At 38.5% G+C, this 18,454-nt stretch overlaps 1 protein-coding gene across 4 annotated transcripts in view; it reads left to right on the top strand.

The window, feature by feature from the left end:
- The first annotated feature begins 1,942 nt into the window (after nt 1-1,942).
- Nucleotides 1,943-18,454, top strand: part of rbm20 (RNA binding motif protein 20) — a 52,720-nt gene continuing 36,208 nt past the window's right edge. The window contains exons 1-3 of one of the 4 annotated variants that reach the window (XM_084377732.1): nt 1,943-2,064; nt 3,649-3,736; nt 4,274-4,355. Coding sequence is in view for 2 of the 4 variants with exons in the window: in XM_084377730.1 (XP_084233856.1) it covers nt 9,325-9,446 (122 nt within the window). In the remaining 2 variants the exon portion in view is untranslated. Of the gene's footprint in view, nt 2,065-3,584; nt 3,737-4,273; nt 4,356-8,838; nt 9,447-12,789; nt 12,831-18,454 lie in introns of those variants that run through there. The other 3 variants (XM_084377731.1, XM_084377730.1, XM_084377733.1) reach the window with 3 other exon arrangements.

Genomic DNA, 18,454 nt, shown 5'->3' with positions numbered 1-18,454 from the left:
GAGTGAATATTAGTGTCCAAAAACTCTCAAAAACTACTGACATAAAGATTAGATGTGTGATAATGATCTACATTATGTATAGTATATATCTCCATACAACAGGATGCAACATTTGACTTCATTTGTCGATTTTCATCAGTGTGTTTTTGTACCCTGCATATCACCCGTGTCATCTGCAGCTGATGTTTTTCTTACCTAGCAGTCACTTGGTTAAAAACCATGCCAGTGACCCTGGTGCGTCACTGACAGCTCACCTCATCCCTCACCTCATCCCGCGCCTGCCAACAGAGAGCAGATTCGTTGCTCTGGCTTCCAGATATTAACAATCCTGCACGCTATCTTTCACCAAGCGGGCTGACAGATGATGAGGATCAGGAGGAGCCGCGCTTCACATCTTCACTGCCATATTCTCCAAACACTCTGCATAACAATGTTCCTCATCCATTCATGTCAAACTGCCTCCTCTCCTTTCTCGTGAATAATGTTAAGATAAAGTTAGTGTAGTACAGCACCAGTTAAGTACAAATTACCTCTAAATCTGTAGTTTGATTATTAATTATAATTTGAACCATCTGTAATATATCCCATCATTCATTGCTGGAAATCTGGAAATTTAAGTTAATTCAAATTTTGTTTTCTCTTCTCTTCCATGTGGTATTTCCACTGCCACCTAATCCAGCCCTCCCTCCTTGGCATCCCCGCGTCCCTCCACACTCAGACAATAAACACCATATCTTTTTAACCGTCCGCCTGCCTCTCTGCCCTCTGGTTTCAGAATATGGACTACAGTAATGAACAGATAATACCAGCTCTCATAATCAAGCTCCTTATCATAAAAAAAGGCATAAAGCTGTCCTGGTTTTTACAGTCAACAAGTTAATTTGTTGTCTAACAGGTGCTTATTAACTGCGGTGAAGAGTGGGAGGAGGAGGGCGCCCCGTGAACAGACTGGCTCTGTCCTTGCACTTCAGGGTGGTCCATGTGCCGTGCAGGCCTGACCCAGTATCTCTTTCTCTCTCTGTGCTGCTCCAAAGTCATCTCCATATCTGTCTGTTGTTATCTGCCTGTCAAATGATCAGTCTGTCTGTCGTCTATCTGCTTGTCTCACTGCCTATCACAGTATCACAGACATGTGATTCTGGTCTGTGTTAAAGTTCCTATGTAAACATGGTACTGTCCCAAAGCCTGAGCTGGAGACTGAATGTGGCGGTGAGGGATGAGTTGCAGGCTGCACAGCAAAGGATCACTAATGAGTGTTTTGGTTTTATGGGTATTTTTTGCTCTGGGGAAAAATAATCTCATTCATTGAGTTAATTCTCAGTAAGCAGAGCCGAACACCCACAGTTTCTCTGACTGATGGAGTTAAACTCTGGGCTTGCTGTGGTGGTATGTGTGTGTATGTTCAGCCGGTGGGGATTAGAGACCACTGTGTGTGTCATACACTGTGGAAGCCAAGTGTGAATGTGCTGCGGGTGACTTTTAAACTCCCGGCTCTGATCTCTCTCACACACTTTAATATATTGTAGAATTGTGGGTGTGAGACTAGTCTGAACTTTTTCAGTCCCAGGGGGAAAGTATGGTGTTATTGATGATGTCATTAAATTGTGACCATTCAGGATGACAGATGCAGAAGATAAAGTGTAGAGAGTTATAATTCATCTCTATGTCTTCAGACAGCATTAAAATAAGTCCAAAGCACCAACTACACCCACTTATCTAACTTAACATTATATTTGAGTAATTAATGGTGAGTTGTCATTATAACTTTACATACATTTATGGATAAGAGAAAACCTCGTAAATGTCCTCTTTGCTTTTAGGTAGTATCATGTAATGTGTTAAAAAAATGAAATAAGCAGGGACAACTAAAAGCGTGCTGTCACGGAAGTATCCCACATTTCTGAGTTCCTATGAACGCAGCATCACTCTTCGGTTGCATGAGTGCTTCACTGTCCAAAGTTAACAAACGTCCAAAGTTAACAAACGTCCAGTTATCATATTTAAATTACTTTAGTGACAATCTTCTAGAGAGACCCCTTTATTCTGGTCTCCTGCATGACTTAAGTGAGTTTTTAAAATGTATTTTTATTAGCGCTTTTACTAGTAGTTAGTTAGCTAAGTTGACGTTAGCTGGCTAGGTAAAGCTGCCTACCATGGTAACGCTCAGACTGTAGCTAGCTAGCTCAGTTCCCATGAAACAGCTTGTGTGACATTATTTACGTTATTTGCTTCATATTTACGTTTCATGTAACTAACAAGCTAGTTAGCTACTCAACAAAGTCTAAATCTAAAATCCTAAAAGTGACATCTCTGGCTGACTGACATATTTAAATGAAAATAAAGAAGCTCTTTTTATTGTGTCAGATAATCAAATTAAATGCTGCATGAAAGCGACTGCTGTCAGGACAAAGACTAAGAAATAAATTCAAGCCCTAGGTAGTTACTTATAACACTTAAGTTCTCATAGTTTGATACACATTTAAAGGGCCATGCATTCATACATTTTATTTCCTCCGTTTTCCTGTGATAACGAGTTAATTTCATTTGTTTTCTCGAGATCTCGAGTTATTATCTCGAAATAACAACTGCCGTTTTCCCGAGATAACGGGATAATTTTGCTATTACAGATAATATACACATCGTTATCTCGAGAAAATTATCCCGTTAGCTCGGGAAAACGGCAGTTGTTATTTCGAGATAATAACTTGAGATCTCGAGAAAACAAATGAAATTAACTCCTTATCACGGGAAAACGGAGTAAATAAAATGCATGAATGCATGGCCCTTTAGGGCTTCCGTACTCACCTTAGTTCTTCACACATGCATTATGACATTTTCAATTCTGTGGTCCAAACCTGCCACAGAATGAGGAGGAGACTATTAAGAAACAAAAAAGTCATGGTAGGAAAAAGTACAGGTGCTCCCAATAACTTTAATGATGTCTGTTGTATTCAAGTGTCTCAGTTAGCCATGACAGTGAGCCAGCATGCACAATGCCACGGCCATGAAACTAAAGCAGGGAAATGTAATTCAGCCATTATTCGTTTAATTATATACACCTGTGCTTTTTTACTATGACAAATGAAATAGCCTCCACTGAAAAATGCCTACTAGTATTGCGACTACCTTGTTTGCACGGGTAAAGAGGAAAAACTTAGCTTGACAGCTTCTTCTGAGAAGGTAGGGACGATAAATGCTGTGGACTTTGAAGGTAGAACAGGTCTTTGTTGTTTGTATTTAACATGTCCTTTTGTCTGTACGGTTTGTTAGCTAGTTAGCCTAGCTACTGTAGGTATTGGTAGTGATTTAGCAATTACTCAGGCTAGCCACACTGTCTTGGTACATAGCTTGCTAACTTCCAAGATTATGCTGGCTAGGGTTGCAGCATAACTGTTTAAATTAAGTATTTAGCTAAACTTTTTACCTTCCAAGATTAATGTGATTTCTCAGCATTTTGTCAGAGTTTAGCTTCAATTACATTTTATGAATATTCCTGTTACTAATGTGGATGTAATGATAAAGAGTACATTTCTAATTGAAAAACAATATTAGTGTTGACTCCAGGGGTCTTCATGTTTTTTTAGCTGACACCACCTACATGACAGGCAGACAGACTTTAACCCCTGTTGGCCTGCTGTTGAGCTGCAGGAGGCCCTGGCTTAGACACCGTGGAACCAAAGGTCACCGGCCAATCTGACCCCTCATTTCACTACATGACCCAAGCTGATGGTCTGAGGTATAGTGATATGCTTGAGACAGATCAGTATTGTCTATGGACTTTTCAACTTACTGTAAATTAACCTGATTTGCTGTAAAATTCTATGTATAACAGGAAAGTTTAGAAGTGGTAATCTTTAAGATTCAGTATGTTGTTTCTATTATTCTCTAGTTCTACACCGTCGTGGTGTTTTTACACATTACCTACCAGAGATCACTTGTCATTCTCACAACATGGACGACATACGTCATGAAATGTATTGAGTTAGTAATTGAGATTTGTAGTTTGATGCTCTAGTCTTTGCCTGTTCAGCCATGGTGTCTGTGGCTGCTCGTTCTTACTGAGGTTCTTTGTTCTTTTCTGATGATGCAATTTTTTTATAAAATAAAAAAGTGTCCTGAATGTCACAGGATTTTTCTGGGGAAAGACTAAACCAATACTAGGGATTTCATAACTGCTATTTTAAATAATTTGATAAACTATGAATAACATGTTTTTTTAAAAAAAATTCTGCTTGAGTAATATTTAAGTCCAGTAATAGTACTTTTATTTCAGAATCTTGGAACCAGGAACCTTGACTGAAAAAGCTCCTGGCTCGCTTTTGCCCATCAAAGGATTTTGACGGCAACTTTCTAAGGTATGTGTGAAGTTGTAAATTCACAGTTTAATGTATATTACCCAGTAGGAGTTGGACTTGCAATTTAAGTACAAGAATCTACATAACCTTCTTTACAAGACTTGACACTTAGTTGTTTGCTAGTTAGTGTAGGGCCTGTTCAAGTCTATAAAATGTGAACGTGTTAACAAACTCTCTACAATCTGAGCTGTTTAAAGCTTCTCAGGTTTGGGACTAAACCCATTTACACAGGAACTGATGCAGGTTCCACAGCTGCTGTTAGTGTCGTTCAGGTCCATAAAACTTTAACTGTTTATACACCATATTTTAAACGAGCCATTTTTCTTTTTGTCCTCTATAAAGCCAGTAACATGATTGGGAAATGGTGATTCTGTATGCGGTAGCACGGCTGCGTCACTGTGTAATTTTAGTTCAACAATAAAAAAATGCAACTGCTGTCGTGAACAATGGAATTTACAAGCTGTTGTTGTCAGTGTTTGCCGGTGCCTCATTCCTTTTTTAAGCTCGTTTTATGAGGTCATATGTTCTCTAGATCCTTGGCCAAATGCTGATAGCTGGTCATAACTTCTTCTGAAGTCTGGGTTAGCCACGAGGACACCGGTGTCTATCCTGCAAATGACATTTGCCAAAGTGTTTTTATGTTGTGATTGAGATTAAAATGTGAATGTAGGTTTGTGTCTCTGTCTCTGTGGCTGTGGTTGGACAGTTCTGTAAGTCGATTAAATGGCCCACGTATGATGTCAGAGCAGAGAGAAGTGAAGTGAAGCTATGTTTTAAGTCAAGCCGCTTCAGGACTTGCAGTGAAGTATGCATGCCTTTACTTTAACAAGATAGCAAGAATCCAAAGAATTTTCTTGGCATGGGCACTGATGGCAAGTTTTAGTTTTATGTGCGTGTGTAAATTCTCTGTCATAGACTATCCCATCCTGCAAAGTATACACTTCTGTAAGAATAAAAGAGAATGTTTTCTTATTGGCATAAGAATGATTCATTTGAAAATATATAATTAATGAATAGCTTTAACCCAAATCCAGATACACACTATTGTATAATGTGTATGTCAGTAGTGCTCTCTGCTGTGCCTATTCATGTGTGCACACAATAAAAGGGGCCTACTGAAATGGATACCTTCTTCTCATGCAATAGCCATAACCACATTTGACCTTCAGTGTGTATGTGTGTATGTATGTCACATGTGTTCATGAATGAATTTGTGAGTCTCGGCTTGTCACATACTGTAGCCTGCTCAGTTCTGAACATAGAGGTCTCACTCTAATGAGGCTAAAGGTAGAATATTAGAATGGCTTTAATTAACAAACTAAGCCCGCTTAATGGCTTCACACATGTCAGCTTAAATCCTCTGCAAAATAAACATTCCCGGTCTTCATGGGAATGCTCAGCTCCGAAGTGGCATTCTCAGCTGCACTGGGAGCAATTCTGGAAAACTGATCGCATGGAAAGGGAGTCGCCTCTTACTTAGCACAGTCTTACTTTGGCATTTGGCAAATGGTGTGGATTGTTATGGTTGTCGTTGTTTCACTGAATTATTGTGTCACAGAATATAATGGTGATACTGATACAGAGAAATAGTGGTGCCATTACATTTTTCACCCAACGATTAGCGCGAGGAACAAACCATCTCACTGTTCCCTTTAGAGACACTCTAAATATTTTCTTATGTATTTTCCATCACACATAACTTTACAGTATATTAGAAGATTAAAGTTGATCATATTTTTCAGCCAACCATCATATAAAACCTGCAGGCTAGCTGCCGAGGCTGTACATTCCTGTTTTTAGTGTATCAGCATAGCAGCATATACAGCAGAGAAGCATCATATACACATACTCTGTAGCACTGACAAAGTCTTTCAAAAGTAATAATTCTTCAAAATTTTAACTCCCATCGCATATAGAGTTCATCATTTCAACTGTAAAAAGCACAGTGCAACACAAGACTAAACCATTGTCTCAATGTACACACGTAATTGATTCCTTTAGTGATGAATAAAGAACAATAGTAGTAAAAGACAACCACTTGTTTGATTAATGTAAATCATTTTGGCACTGAGAGCTGAATCTGTGAGACCTGACATTGTCTGAGTGCTGAGAAGTTGTGTAGTTGTTCTTTGCCAGGTTTCTGCCACTCTCAATCATCAAAAAGGACTTTTCCTCGCTCGGCTTTTCGACCACAGCTGGCTACACTGACTGTGACAGATCACTTCTCAGCATGCACTCGACAGTTCACGTGACTGTGCTTATGTTAGCTGGTGAGGCTGTATTGGTGAATTAAGGGAAATGAGGTTTGCTGGCACAGTTTCAGAGTAGTGAGAGGGCTTTGCAAATATTCGGATAGACTACAAATACCATGATAATTAGAACTAGAGAGCAGTTTTACATAGACTGCACACAGATGGACACACACACATACGCAGATTCATTCAGATGCAGGACTGTGAAGTTCTTTCATGTCACTGTGGTACGATTGGAGTAGCAGCAATGATGTCTGATGTGTGCATGTAGGTTTAGTTTTCAAAAACTTCTCCATTCCCTAAAAAGCTGCTGCTGTAGCGTAGTGGCTCATACTTCTTACATTTCAAAGAAGATGATGTACTATATATGACAACATACTGTATGACTGCATGAAACACTTTCACTGTTGACTTAAATTTTTGAATGAAGTCCCCTCTATTGTTTAGTCTTGCCCCAACACCTTATTTAAAGTGGATATATATCAGACTGAAACAGGAAATTACAACCTGCCTTTACCGTTTCTTGTCCGTCTCCTGATTGTTGCAGTGTTCTCTGGTGAGGCCCTCTTGTAAAGCCTTTTCTGAATCTAGGGCTCATTAAAGAGAAGGGAACTGTCATACTGTATGTAAAAGAAACATCTGTGGAGGCAACTGTTGTATTGTGAATGTGGAGTTTGATGGTTTTGGATGATTGCAGGAGATCCTCTGCACAAACAGTTTAATTGTAATACACCTCTGTTACTGCCAAGCTCAACACTGAGTCATTCAGGCATGCACCATTATAGAAGCCACTTCATGCTACAGTGGTATCTGCTTTCTCACAGGGCCAAAAATAAGTGCAGGGATTGTTATGTAGAGTGGTCACATGAATATATGCTCGTGCTTGCACACACACAACGCATAGCAAGAGTTTGCTGGTGGTTGTCAACAAGGAATCTTTGAATTTTGCCATTCATAATCTGAGCAGAAAACGTGACGATGGAGAGAATGCCTCCTCTCTTGGCTGATGGTTCACCATGATTTATAATTCACATCCTTGTAAACTGATGGAAAGGAGGCAGTACGCTTTTGCCTACATCAGCTGAGTTTTCGGGTGATCAACATTGTCCCTCTAAAGGAGACAGTAACTCTGAAATACACAACGCACAAAGACCATAAACATGTGTTCAGACAGAATGTAGAGCAATTTTTTTGCCTTGCCTTATTGCTTGATTTTGACTGTTTTTTGCAGTCTGTGGGGGGGTTTTTGGCCTCAGACGGCTAATGTATCAGCAACTGTCGTAAGCTGTAAGCTAGTTTGCAATGTATATGCACCAACCGTGTGTGGACTGAGTCTGTGTGTGTGTTTGTGTGACAGCGCAGACTGTGACCGAACTCAAATTCTTTGGATTTTCCTCAAGTCTGTCTCCTTTTCCCTCTCGTCTCTGTACATTTCTGAAGTAAATTTATTAAGCCCCAAGATAAGTCCAGATGTCTGATTACACCTTAATAATGCTTGAGATATGTGGCCAGCCAAGGCCAGCTGTTGCATTGTTTTGTTCACATTTGAACATTTCATTTATTTGGCATTAGCCAAATGTCTTTTAATCTTTTGCAAATCTTAAATTGAACAATCCTTTTTAAGCAAATATTTAGTTTCAAATGATGTTTTTACATGGAGACAGTTTAAGGAAATTGGAACTCAGATTTCCAGATTGATCCTTTTGAGACATTCCAGGTTTCCAGTCACAATATCAATTCCCCTGCCGAATGACAATTACCCAACCAAAACAAATAAATGAATAAATATATAATTTAAAACCCAGCCAGGCAACACTTGAAGCCAGACCCTGTTTCTTATTTTTGAGATGTGATGTTGTTTTCAATGATTGCTGATGTGCTCTCACTCAGTACTATTCTTCCCCTAATCATGATTTATTACCAAACGCGCCCTACCTTTTGGCTCACAGATGCGAAACTTCAGACTGCCAGGCCATTACAAAATGTGAATAATCTGACACCGTGTTCCAGGGCTGGAGACTGGATCCCTCCAATGATTCAGCAGCTAAATTGATCCCGACACCTACTGACTGACTGATGGCATTCCCAGAACCCCAGTGCATCCCTTCATTGGCCAGACTATGTGAGGGTGTGTGTGTCTGTGGGTGTGTGTTTGTGTGGGACTGCAGAGGTGATAATCAGCAGTGGCAGGAGGGACTTTCTTGTCCCTGTTGTTGTGCCGCGTGGAGCTGTCCCGGTCAGGGACTCCCAGTTGGTCCCTTCAACTCACCCCCCTTCTGCTATCCCCTGAGCCCACCTCGTCTGTTATTCCCTCTTAAACTTCACTCAGTCAACCTCCTGTTTCTCTTTGAAGAGGCTCTGCTCTGATTTTCCCTTCTTTTGACACTGGCGAGAAGAGGGGAATTGAAGGAAAGTCTTGCAAGGGCATAGAGCGTAGTTTATAGGGAAAAAGAATTGGAGAGAAAAGGCTGAAGGGAGCTTTGTTGCCTATGCTGCTGTCGATCAGGAGTAGCTGAGTTGAAGTGCTTATTTGCTGGTCTTGTCCCGCCTGCTGGCCTTTCTGTCAACTGTCCATGCAGTTAGGGGAGAGAAGAACAGAGCAGGCTAAAGAAAGTTGACTCATCACGATACGCTGTCTTTGGAGTGTGGCAGTTATTTTTGAGGCGGGTGGTTAGGGGTGTTAAGGCTGCAGGTGGTGCTAGGGAGTTTGTTTTGCCATGCATCAAGCTTGGGATCGGACAAGTAGCACTGAGAGTATCAAGAAAGGCAACACAAAAATGCTTGGAAAAGGACAAAGTGGTGGATATCCTCCTGAGACAACGAGTGAACTCTTGCAGAGGTAAGAGGAAATTATGCCCACCACAAAATCAGAAGGTATATAAAGTACAGACACATGTGTGCTCACGTGGCTGTATGAAACATTTGTACCACGGGGATTTGAGTGATGACATACATGAATACACTGTAATTTCCAAAAGAAGCTCTGTTGGTCAGAAGTATTTCTGGAAGATTCATTATGTCTGTGAATGTCCACCTGAGTGAAATCTCCCGCAGTGTGTCTGGTAAAAAATGTTGTTAATATAACTAGTATCTGCAGTCTGTCTCAAAACTAAGTATTTCATATTTCTTATGAAGTATATGTTGTATTTACACTAGACTACATTCTTAAAACGAAACTGTAAATATAAAGAAGAGTATGAACAAGCTGTATTAAAATTAAATAATAAGATAATATTAATAAATTCTCCCTATTAACCTGCCCATTCTGTGACCTAATATTTAGTGGTTTGACCTATTGAAGGATTATTGAATATTTATTTTTTTTAAAAGAGACACAATCACATAAATGTCAAATTATACATAACAAACAGATGTGTGTCTAAGTAATGACTGACATGAGTACATCTGTATAAAGGTGAGAGTAGACAGAGATCATTTGATTTGAATTTTTTACAATTAATTATCGAATTTGTTCCTTGTTCCCTAAAAATTGTGACGAGGTTGTAAATAAAGAAAATGTTAACTGGCTGTAAACTATTATTTAAAACACCTTATGTAGGGTTAAGGTTTGTAGTCGTTTTTACAAAGACAAGAATTTGGGAAAGGTTGAATTTTATCTTACATTTTTACAACTATTACATGCATTGTTCACATCAAGGAGAATACAATTAAATTACTAAGACTACTTTGTAAAAGCTATATTAATAGAAAAACATCAATTATATTTAATATGTGACCATTACACATCTTTAAACTCTTATATGATAAGAGTTAAAAACTAACTGCACTGCTACTTACTGCTGTGTTGTCTTTATCTTTATTTGCATCTGTACCCACAGTGGGTAAATAATTATTTTCTCAGAGTGCAGTAATGTACATAATTTAATTTATATGGCTTGGTTAAATACAGGCACATTTTTGTGTTTATCAGCAACAATCTTTTCCTGGTAGTTAAGTTAAAATGATAATACAAAATAAGATGTTTGTCACTCTATTGTATACATAGAACTACCAATTTCATGTTGAACATAGCATACCTTGTCCATAAGACTTTAAAAGACACTTTGAAAATTGTGCTTATTTGGAATTGTGAAATTATGCTGTAGTATGAACTAAAACAAAATTGCATCTGGTAAAGGCATCAAGTCAGACCTCTTGCTGTGAAAACACGCCACGGCCCTATGTTCAGTCCGTCAGCATATATATAGATATATAAATATATATGCTATATAGCTTTCTCAGCACTGAGGTTATAAGAGACTTTACACATCTCACAGCTGAACCAAAGTCCAGTGCTTTGGAGCATTGCATGTTCAGTGAGGATTGAATGTTATAAATTAGTATTTTTGTCCACATTTGCATACAGTGATGGTGACAAACATGTTGTTTGTATTAAGGATTATATATCAGATTATTGCCATTTAAGAAAGTGTTGTCCATAGCAGCCTTAGTGTGTGCTGTACTGGATGCTACTGGAAACTGGCTTTAATGGTCAAAGAGTTGTCGTGGACCCAGTAGTGATGATGAAGAGGAGCGTGGAATGAAATTGTGTGTATTTTGTGTAAATGTGTTGTTGAGTCCAACAGTCCATACATGGATTTTCAGTCTGCTGCTTATTTTAGATCATCAACGAATTAAGGATGTGCTGCCCCACATGATATCCTGCTGGGTTGTCTAGATTTTGTGTTAGCAAATAAGATTACTTCTGAGAAATATTTTTGCATAATGGTCTGTTAATAGACAACTACTTAAAAACATAAACACACTAGGTTATATATTTATGTCATTATAATTGCAGATACTGTATGTTACCATTTTACTTGCTGTACTGATACAATAGTGTATATTGCAATTAATTTATAGTTACACTCAAACTAATTGATTGGCCTACATTGCAAAAACAGCATATGAGGCCTACAATATAGTTAAGTCAAATCAAATACATTTTATTTATTTAGCTCAGTATCACAAATCATAAATTTGCCTCAAAAGGCTTTACAATCTGAACAACCCTCTGTCCTTTTACTCCACTTGTTTTCAAGCTTTTCCAATACTTGTTGGTTACAAAATGGTTCAGTATAGGAAAACCTCATATTCCAAAATTAATAGATTAAAAGTGCAGCTGTGCTTCATGCAAAATAGCACAAAATTAAAATATTCAATTGTTCTTTGACAATTGAGGATCCATTAGGTATTGTAAGTAGGCAAAAAAGTAAAATACCAAAATAACAAATAACAAGAAAATGAGCAGAAAGTTGTAACATAAGGAAGACAAATTAAGATGTAATAAAACCAATGCAAGTCAAATGAAACATGACCAAATGGAGAAGGGATATTGCACATAAAAAATAAAGACCAATAGCAGTTCTTTACATGGACCAGGTCCAAGAGGGATAAGATCTGGGATGTGATTGGGTGAAGGAATAAGGGAATGGGGGCAACTTGGAGGGACCAGCTGTCTATATCTTAATCCTTTTTTAACACTCACACTCTTTTTTAACAACCTCTTGCAGTTTTCTTTAATCCCGTCTAAATGTCCACTTTTAAGAAAAATTAAGGACAAACTCATAAAACATATAGTTTATATATTTTGAGTGAATAACATGGACCTTGTTCTGTTCGAGTTCTGATTATAATGCAGTCATAGTTGTCATCTCAACTCTTGTCAGGGTTTCAGCTATACTGTTACAGGATCAAGATTGTGGTTTTAAGTCCCTTAAGGGGTTAAAATCTATTCTGTGTTGGTCAGGCCATCAAATATTTAATTTAATTTGTTAATTTCTCAAACTGTTAATATATTCCTGACAGGTTAATCTACAAATCTTTCTTAGAGAAGGTATGATGCTTTTGCCATTGCTTTAGCAAGTCCGTGAATACGGCTGTAGGCACCAGGTGGCCAGAGTTATGGTTGAGGATAAGCTCACTTTTCTTTTGGTTGATGATGAGTACTCTGTGATGGATTGTGCCTCAAGAGAATTGTTGTCAGAGACAGAGATTAGTTAAGCGTGGTTAACATGTTTTGACTCATCATTTTCACATTACCATTTGTCCTTTCCCTGTTTTAACAATTTCACTTTCCTCACCGCTCTTTCCCACCTGCTGGCTCTATATCACTCTGACAGCATGTCACAGACGGGAAAGTGGTCTAAGCAAATTTTACCTTGTACCACAGTCCCTGTTGCTCTTCATCAGTACACTGACGTGTGAAAATGCCGCGGGAAAGGTAAATCTCACTGAGTTGTGTTTTTCTGTCATTCACTCTGCTGTTTTGGGTGTCATGGTTTATGCGTTTATCATTTTGCTTTTTTTCTTGAACTGCGGTGCCAGCAAAGTGCATTTCACGGCATAACCTGCTGGCACCAGATGGTTTTTATATTGCTTTCCCGACACTCAGCGGTGTCAAGGGTGCCTTTTGCTGTGAAGCAGTATAGAATAAATCCTTCAGATGTCATGTTGCCTTTTCTCTTTGTAGTTAGTTGTAAAACCTGCTAGTTAGTTCACATCGCTCCTGTGTGTGTAATTTCAACAACGTTAGAACAGATAAGTAATGATGGAGTAATGGAAATATATACAAAAAGATTGCAAGGAAATTTTTTTTTTAATTCTTCAGCCCCTCATTTATTTATTTATTTATTTAACCTATTTTTATATATTTAACTATGGCTCAAAACTGGTGGCATTGTCACTGATTTAATGGAAAACATGCATTTGATTTTTCTGCAGTCATTATATTCTACACGGTTAAGCCATTAATGTTTGTTAGTTGAATCCTGCACTTTGCTATATTGTAATGAAAGATGATTTTTCTGTCTAGAACAGGAGGTTTGATTTTATGTTGTTTTTACTAGTTCCATAACTGATCTATAATCAGCCCATCTATCTCTGTCTGACTGGATATGTGGTTAAATCTTTAAAATCTTACAACAATTACAAGTAACCTGATTTGTGAAGTGAGAGTTTCAGTCCTGTCCCACATGATTAACAGGAGCTAATCTTTCCTTCACCTCATGTAACTTGTCCCGACGCTTGTCTGGACTTAGATGTGACGATTGATTAGGGAGCTGGCTTTACTGCTCGGTGACATTGGGGAAATCTGTGGCATCTGTTTGAACAAGACTGAGCAAAATCAATGCTGTTTGTATTTTATTTTGATGGACACAAATGTTTTTTCTTCAAATCCTGCGACTCAAATGTGGTTCAGAGTTCACCCATACAGGCTAGGTGGTGATAGGAAAAGGAAAGGAAGTGTTTAAACAATGGCCAGTGTGTGTGTTGCCTCCGACAAAATGTGTTTAGGGTTATACTATTTAAGGTTGTTTATAATATTAACATAAAAGCCTCTCTGGCCCAGGGTTCGATGTTATCTCTTCTTCAGCAACAGTTCCTATCAATAGGCTACATCTTATACGGATTCAGTAGATGTTTCTCTCCCTTTGCTTACAGGAATTGTATATTTATTGCTCCACCTTCTGTAGTCTTGCTACCATCTCCCTTCCCACCACCACCTTAAGCATGTGTTCATTGCTGTGTTGACACGTGGCAACAACTGTGGCTAATCTTGATGTTAAATGGCTGACAGTTGCATGGCACCAGGCAGGGACCGCTGAAGCCACAAGTCAAGTCTAGGTGCATCCTATAATTACATAATTAAAACAGCATGAAAAAAACACCCAAGATATCAGCCTAAATCACAAAGAAGTATGCCCCATTCCCTCCAACGTAAAGATAGCAAAGTTGCCCTTATTTGTCCAAAAGAAATTCTACTGGCAGAATCAAAATCCCGCTGTTGATAATTAAAAGTCACAAAGCAACATAATCTTGCCACACAGCTCTCGGAAAAATGCGTTTAACTTTTTACTTGGGATGGTTTGCAGTCTGTAAAATATGTTCATGGCAAAACACATTTAAATAATACCCAGTATTTGTGGAGATGGAGCTTAGATGGAAAATACAAGAGTGTGTTCATTTTTAAATACTAGTTTTGGCTACTGCAGCTTTAAAGGTTCTGTAACTCTTCTGCTTAGATTGTTTTATTGGTATCAGTTGGTTTGTGGTATTATTGCACACATCAAAGAACTGTCTGAAGTCAATTTTGTCTTTTGGCTTTCGTTTTACTGTTATACCAGAGTTCGTGCAACCTGCTGATGTCTGATTTCATCAGTAAACGTCACCAAATTTCCACCAGTACTGTAGATTCGATATAGTCTGTGGTTCTCGTCCTGAAGCCTACAGTATTCTGCCCTAGTGGGAAAGGGTTTACAGGCGTTGAGTTGGTAGACTTAGCAGGGCTAACTATCTGGAACAAAGGGAGTGGGCAGAGTTAAAGAGGCTTAAATGTCTTTATACACTGTACCAACATTAAAAGATAGCAATGAGAAAAGAGTGTTGTCAAATATTTCCATCTGTATATATTTACCAATGAGATTTGCACATAACTTGGACAGGCTTGAGTGGGATACACCAGTTAATCCTGAAATCATCACAGTTTCAGAGTTTTGGTCTGGTGCTGCTATAAATGTAACTGTAATGTGACCAGTGGTCTCAAGTGATCGTCCTTTTACGTGATACAGAAAAATGTCAATCAGTTAATGAAATGAGAAGCTGTGATATAATTTCTGGTTTCATGGCTTGATTAAATTCGTCTGGAGTCATCAGTAGCAGCGGCAAACTGACATACAATAAAACATAAGACTGGGCAGATACTATAATGGTTACTTATAACACTTTTGCTCTTGAAACTGTCCTACACTTCATTGCACTGAATAAATTTGTCAGTACAGATGTGACATTTGAATAAAAAAGAATGACTGTAATAGTTTATATCTACTTTCAGACCAAAAGTTACAATCATGCGAACAAAGAGTTAACTTTGGTTGACTTTGACTCCCTTGATTATTAAGCAGGAGTTGACCTTAGCTCTAACTATAATGAATCAATCAGACCTTTGGGATTAACTCTTCATCACTACTCTCCCAGTCTCTAATGCTTAAATATATGACCTGGCAGAGTTTAAAGGTCTTAGTGTGAACACAGTCTAAATTTAAAGGGTTGTTCATATGAAACTAATGAAGTGCACAGCCCCTTAGGAAATATAAGGTGCAGGCCGCAAGCATCATATTAACATGAGACAAATATGCAAGTGTTAATTTTGAGGTTTGATTGAAGATCTGAAACTTGTGTATCTGTCTTTATGTGTGTGTATAGGGACTGTGTGTGTTTTTTTGTGTTGTGTCTGGGTTTTTATATGTGCTTAAATGAACATTTTATGCATTTTTCACTTGAATTTTATTCAGTCCACATTTACACAACAGCACTAATCACTAGTGATTTTCTTACCAATTATAAGATATAATGTTTTTGAGGAAATTACTGTACAGTTAACCTTCTCTATGTCTAGAAATAATATGAGATTCTAACTCACTTTTTTTTGCTTTCATATTGCAAGGCCATACCCTCGGACGCTTAACAGTATTAAGGTCAGAACATAAGAAAGAAAATCCAGGAAATGGCAGACAGAAATGGCAACAATTTTGTGCACATCCAAACCATATGGCATAGGCATTCCTCATGCCACATGCACATTTGAATGGATCATTGTATTAACATTAACCAGAAGTCAGTCATTCCACTAAATGATGACTGATGGACCATAAAGGACAAGTGCCCCCTTGTGACAATCAAATCTTGAATATATTTAAATATCATGAAAATTCTGCGTTGAAACTCAACCATCAGTGCAAATACAGGAAGTGCTCCGCTGTGCTGCTGTGAAGATCGACAAAATAGCCAAAATAGCAGTTGTAAAAAATTTTTTATCACATTGTTGGAATGTATCACTGTATATTAATGACAATGTACGATTTGCCTGAGATCAAAATCTGAGTTAAATGTTTGTATGTGAAGTTTTTCTGTTCTTTGAGTCGAGAGCAGTTATCGCATTCTTCTGCACCAACTCCTTTTCTTGCTTCATTTGTATAAATCCTGCAAATCTTTTAGTGAGGCTTAAAAAAAATGTATGTCCACAAATTTAAGTAGTAAAGTAAATGGCTCTTTGGCAGTGAAGTGTAGGGAGGGTGTATTATACACCAAGACAAGACCATTTGGGAAACACTATAATATAATTAATAATTGATCACTATTTGGTGTATGATAGCTCGTGTCTTCCTGTTTTCCTAATTATTTTAAATAAATCACCTTGCAATACAGCAACCATTAGCCAAGGTCACACTTCATACACAGAGTTCACTGAACCGCCTCAGCTACAAATTTTGAGAATGTACTGAAAGCATGTTGCCCTCCAGTTTTACCAGGAGAGTAGGGGTGTCTAAGTGACACATACACCCACCTCCTGTTTTAAGTCCCACGCAGCCGCTCTGCTCTGCTCTGTTAGGCCGGCACCAACAGCTGAGACCAGGGGAGATTGTAGCACGTGTGCTCACCCCAAAGGCATTTTGCTTTCGTCCACATGATGTGAGGGCCAGAGAACAGGAAATCAAATTTACTGTACCTCCGCCACACACAGGTGCAGCACACGCACACACACACACACACACACACACACACACACACACACACACACACACACACACACACACACACACACACAGTTAGTTACCTTGTGTGATCTTGCAGTTTAATAGTTTTACATCTCTATTTTGTATTTAAGCATTTAAGCATTACTATAGTGACTTGTTTGTTGTTTGGGTAGTAAAGAAACATGTGTAGGTTTTAAAACAAGCATCTTACAGATCCAGATTTATGAGTCTGGAGTCAGCAGTGTCCAACAAGGTCATAGATGTTATTTTATATCAAAGGAAGATTATTACCATCAGTAGTCTTATCAATCAAATTAACTGTTTATTTGGTGTCACCAAATTATTACACTATATGTATGAGACTCCAATAAACAAGTCAGAGAGGCAACATAAGCACTGTTCACACTTCTATATGCTTTGGATCTTATGTGGCAATGAGTGGCAGCTTGAGGGGGCTTGGTGATTTGTGGTTGTATTAGGATACAGTCGGTCATGTAATAGGGTTGGCTCATGTTGCTTTTTCGACCCATTCCTATTTGTTTCTCTCGTCTGAGGCATGAGGAAAAGCTGAGGCAGTGGATGATAGCGGCTGTTCTCAGTCTGGCACATTCAGAACATATGCTATCTGGAGGGTACCAGGTGGGAAGTGTATAAATTATCTATCCAACCCACCCTCCAGCCCTCCCCATCGGCTTTTACCAGCAGGTGTATTTGGTATACTGGGTATTCAGACTTGTATTCAGAGTTAGAGGTTAATATATAACTGTACAACTCAACAATTGTCATTTGCAGATAGGATCTACAGCATTGCTAATAGATGGAAATGTCTGTAATTCACTGTGGAGTATTGGGAGTCGATTGTGATACCAGCCTCTGCCAACTGAGGAAGCAGGTGAACAGGACCACTGACATTACGTTGAGTTGTTGACAGTTGAGATTGCCTTGTTGCCTTGTGGCTGATGTAAAAATAAATGAAGGCTGTTGATACTGTGCCATGGTAGATAAATAAAAAATGTCTTTTAGTCTTGTAACATAGTACAATCAGTTTTATTTTATGAACTGGTCCAGCATATAGCATTTGGATTGAAATGATGATATTTGATATGAGCTTTAAGGATGTTTGTGGGTGTTCACATAGTGTACATACTATTTCAGTGGTGCAGGACTCCTAGCCCTATTTTAGCCCTCGATTTTAGGACAATCCGGCAAATCAATCATCAGAAACACACAAGTACAGTAAGGCAACTGTGAAGTAATTTGGGACAAAAAGCCTATAGAAACCAGCAAGAGTGAGAATGTTTGCAGGTACCAA

This window comes from Pagrus pagrus (genome assembly GCF_965226575.1).
Source record: "Pagrus pagrus genome assembly, chromosome: 2".
NCBI classification, from domain to species: domain Eukaryota; kingdom Metazoa; phylum Chordata; class Actinopteri; order Spariformes; family Sparidae; genus Pagrus; species Pagrus pagrus.
This window is presented reverse-complemented; position numbering and strand designations above follow the sequence as displayed.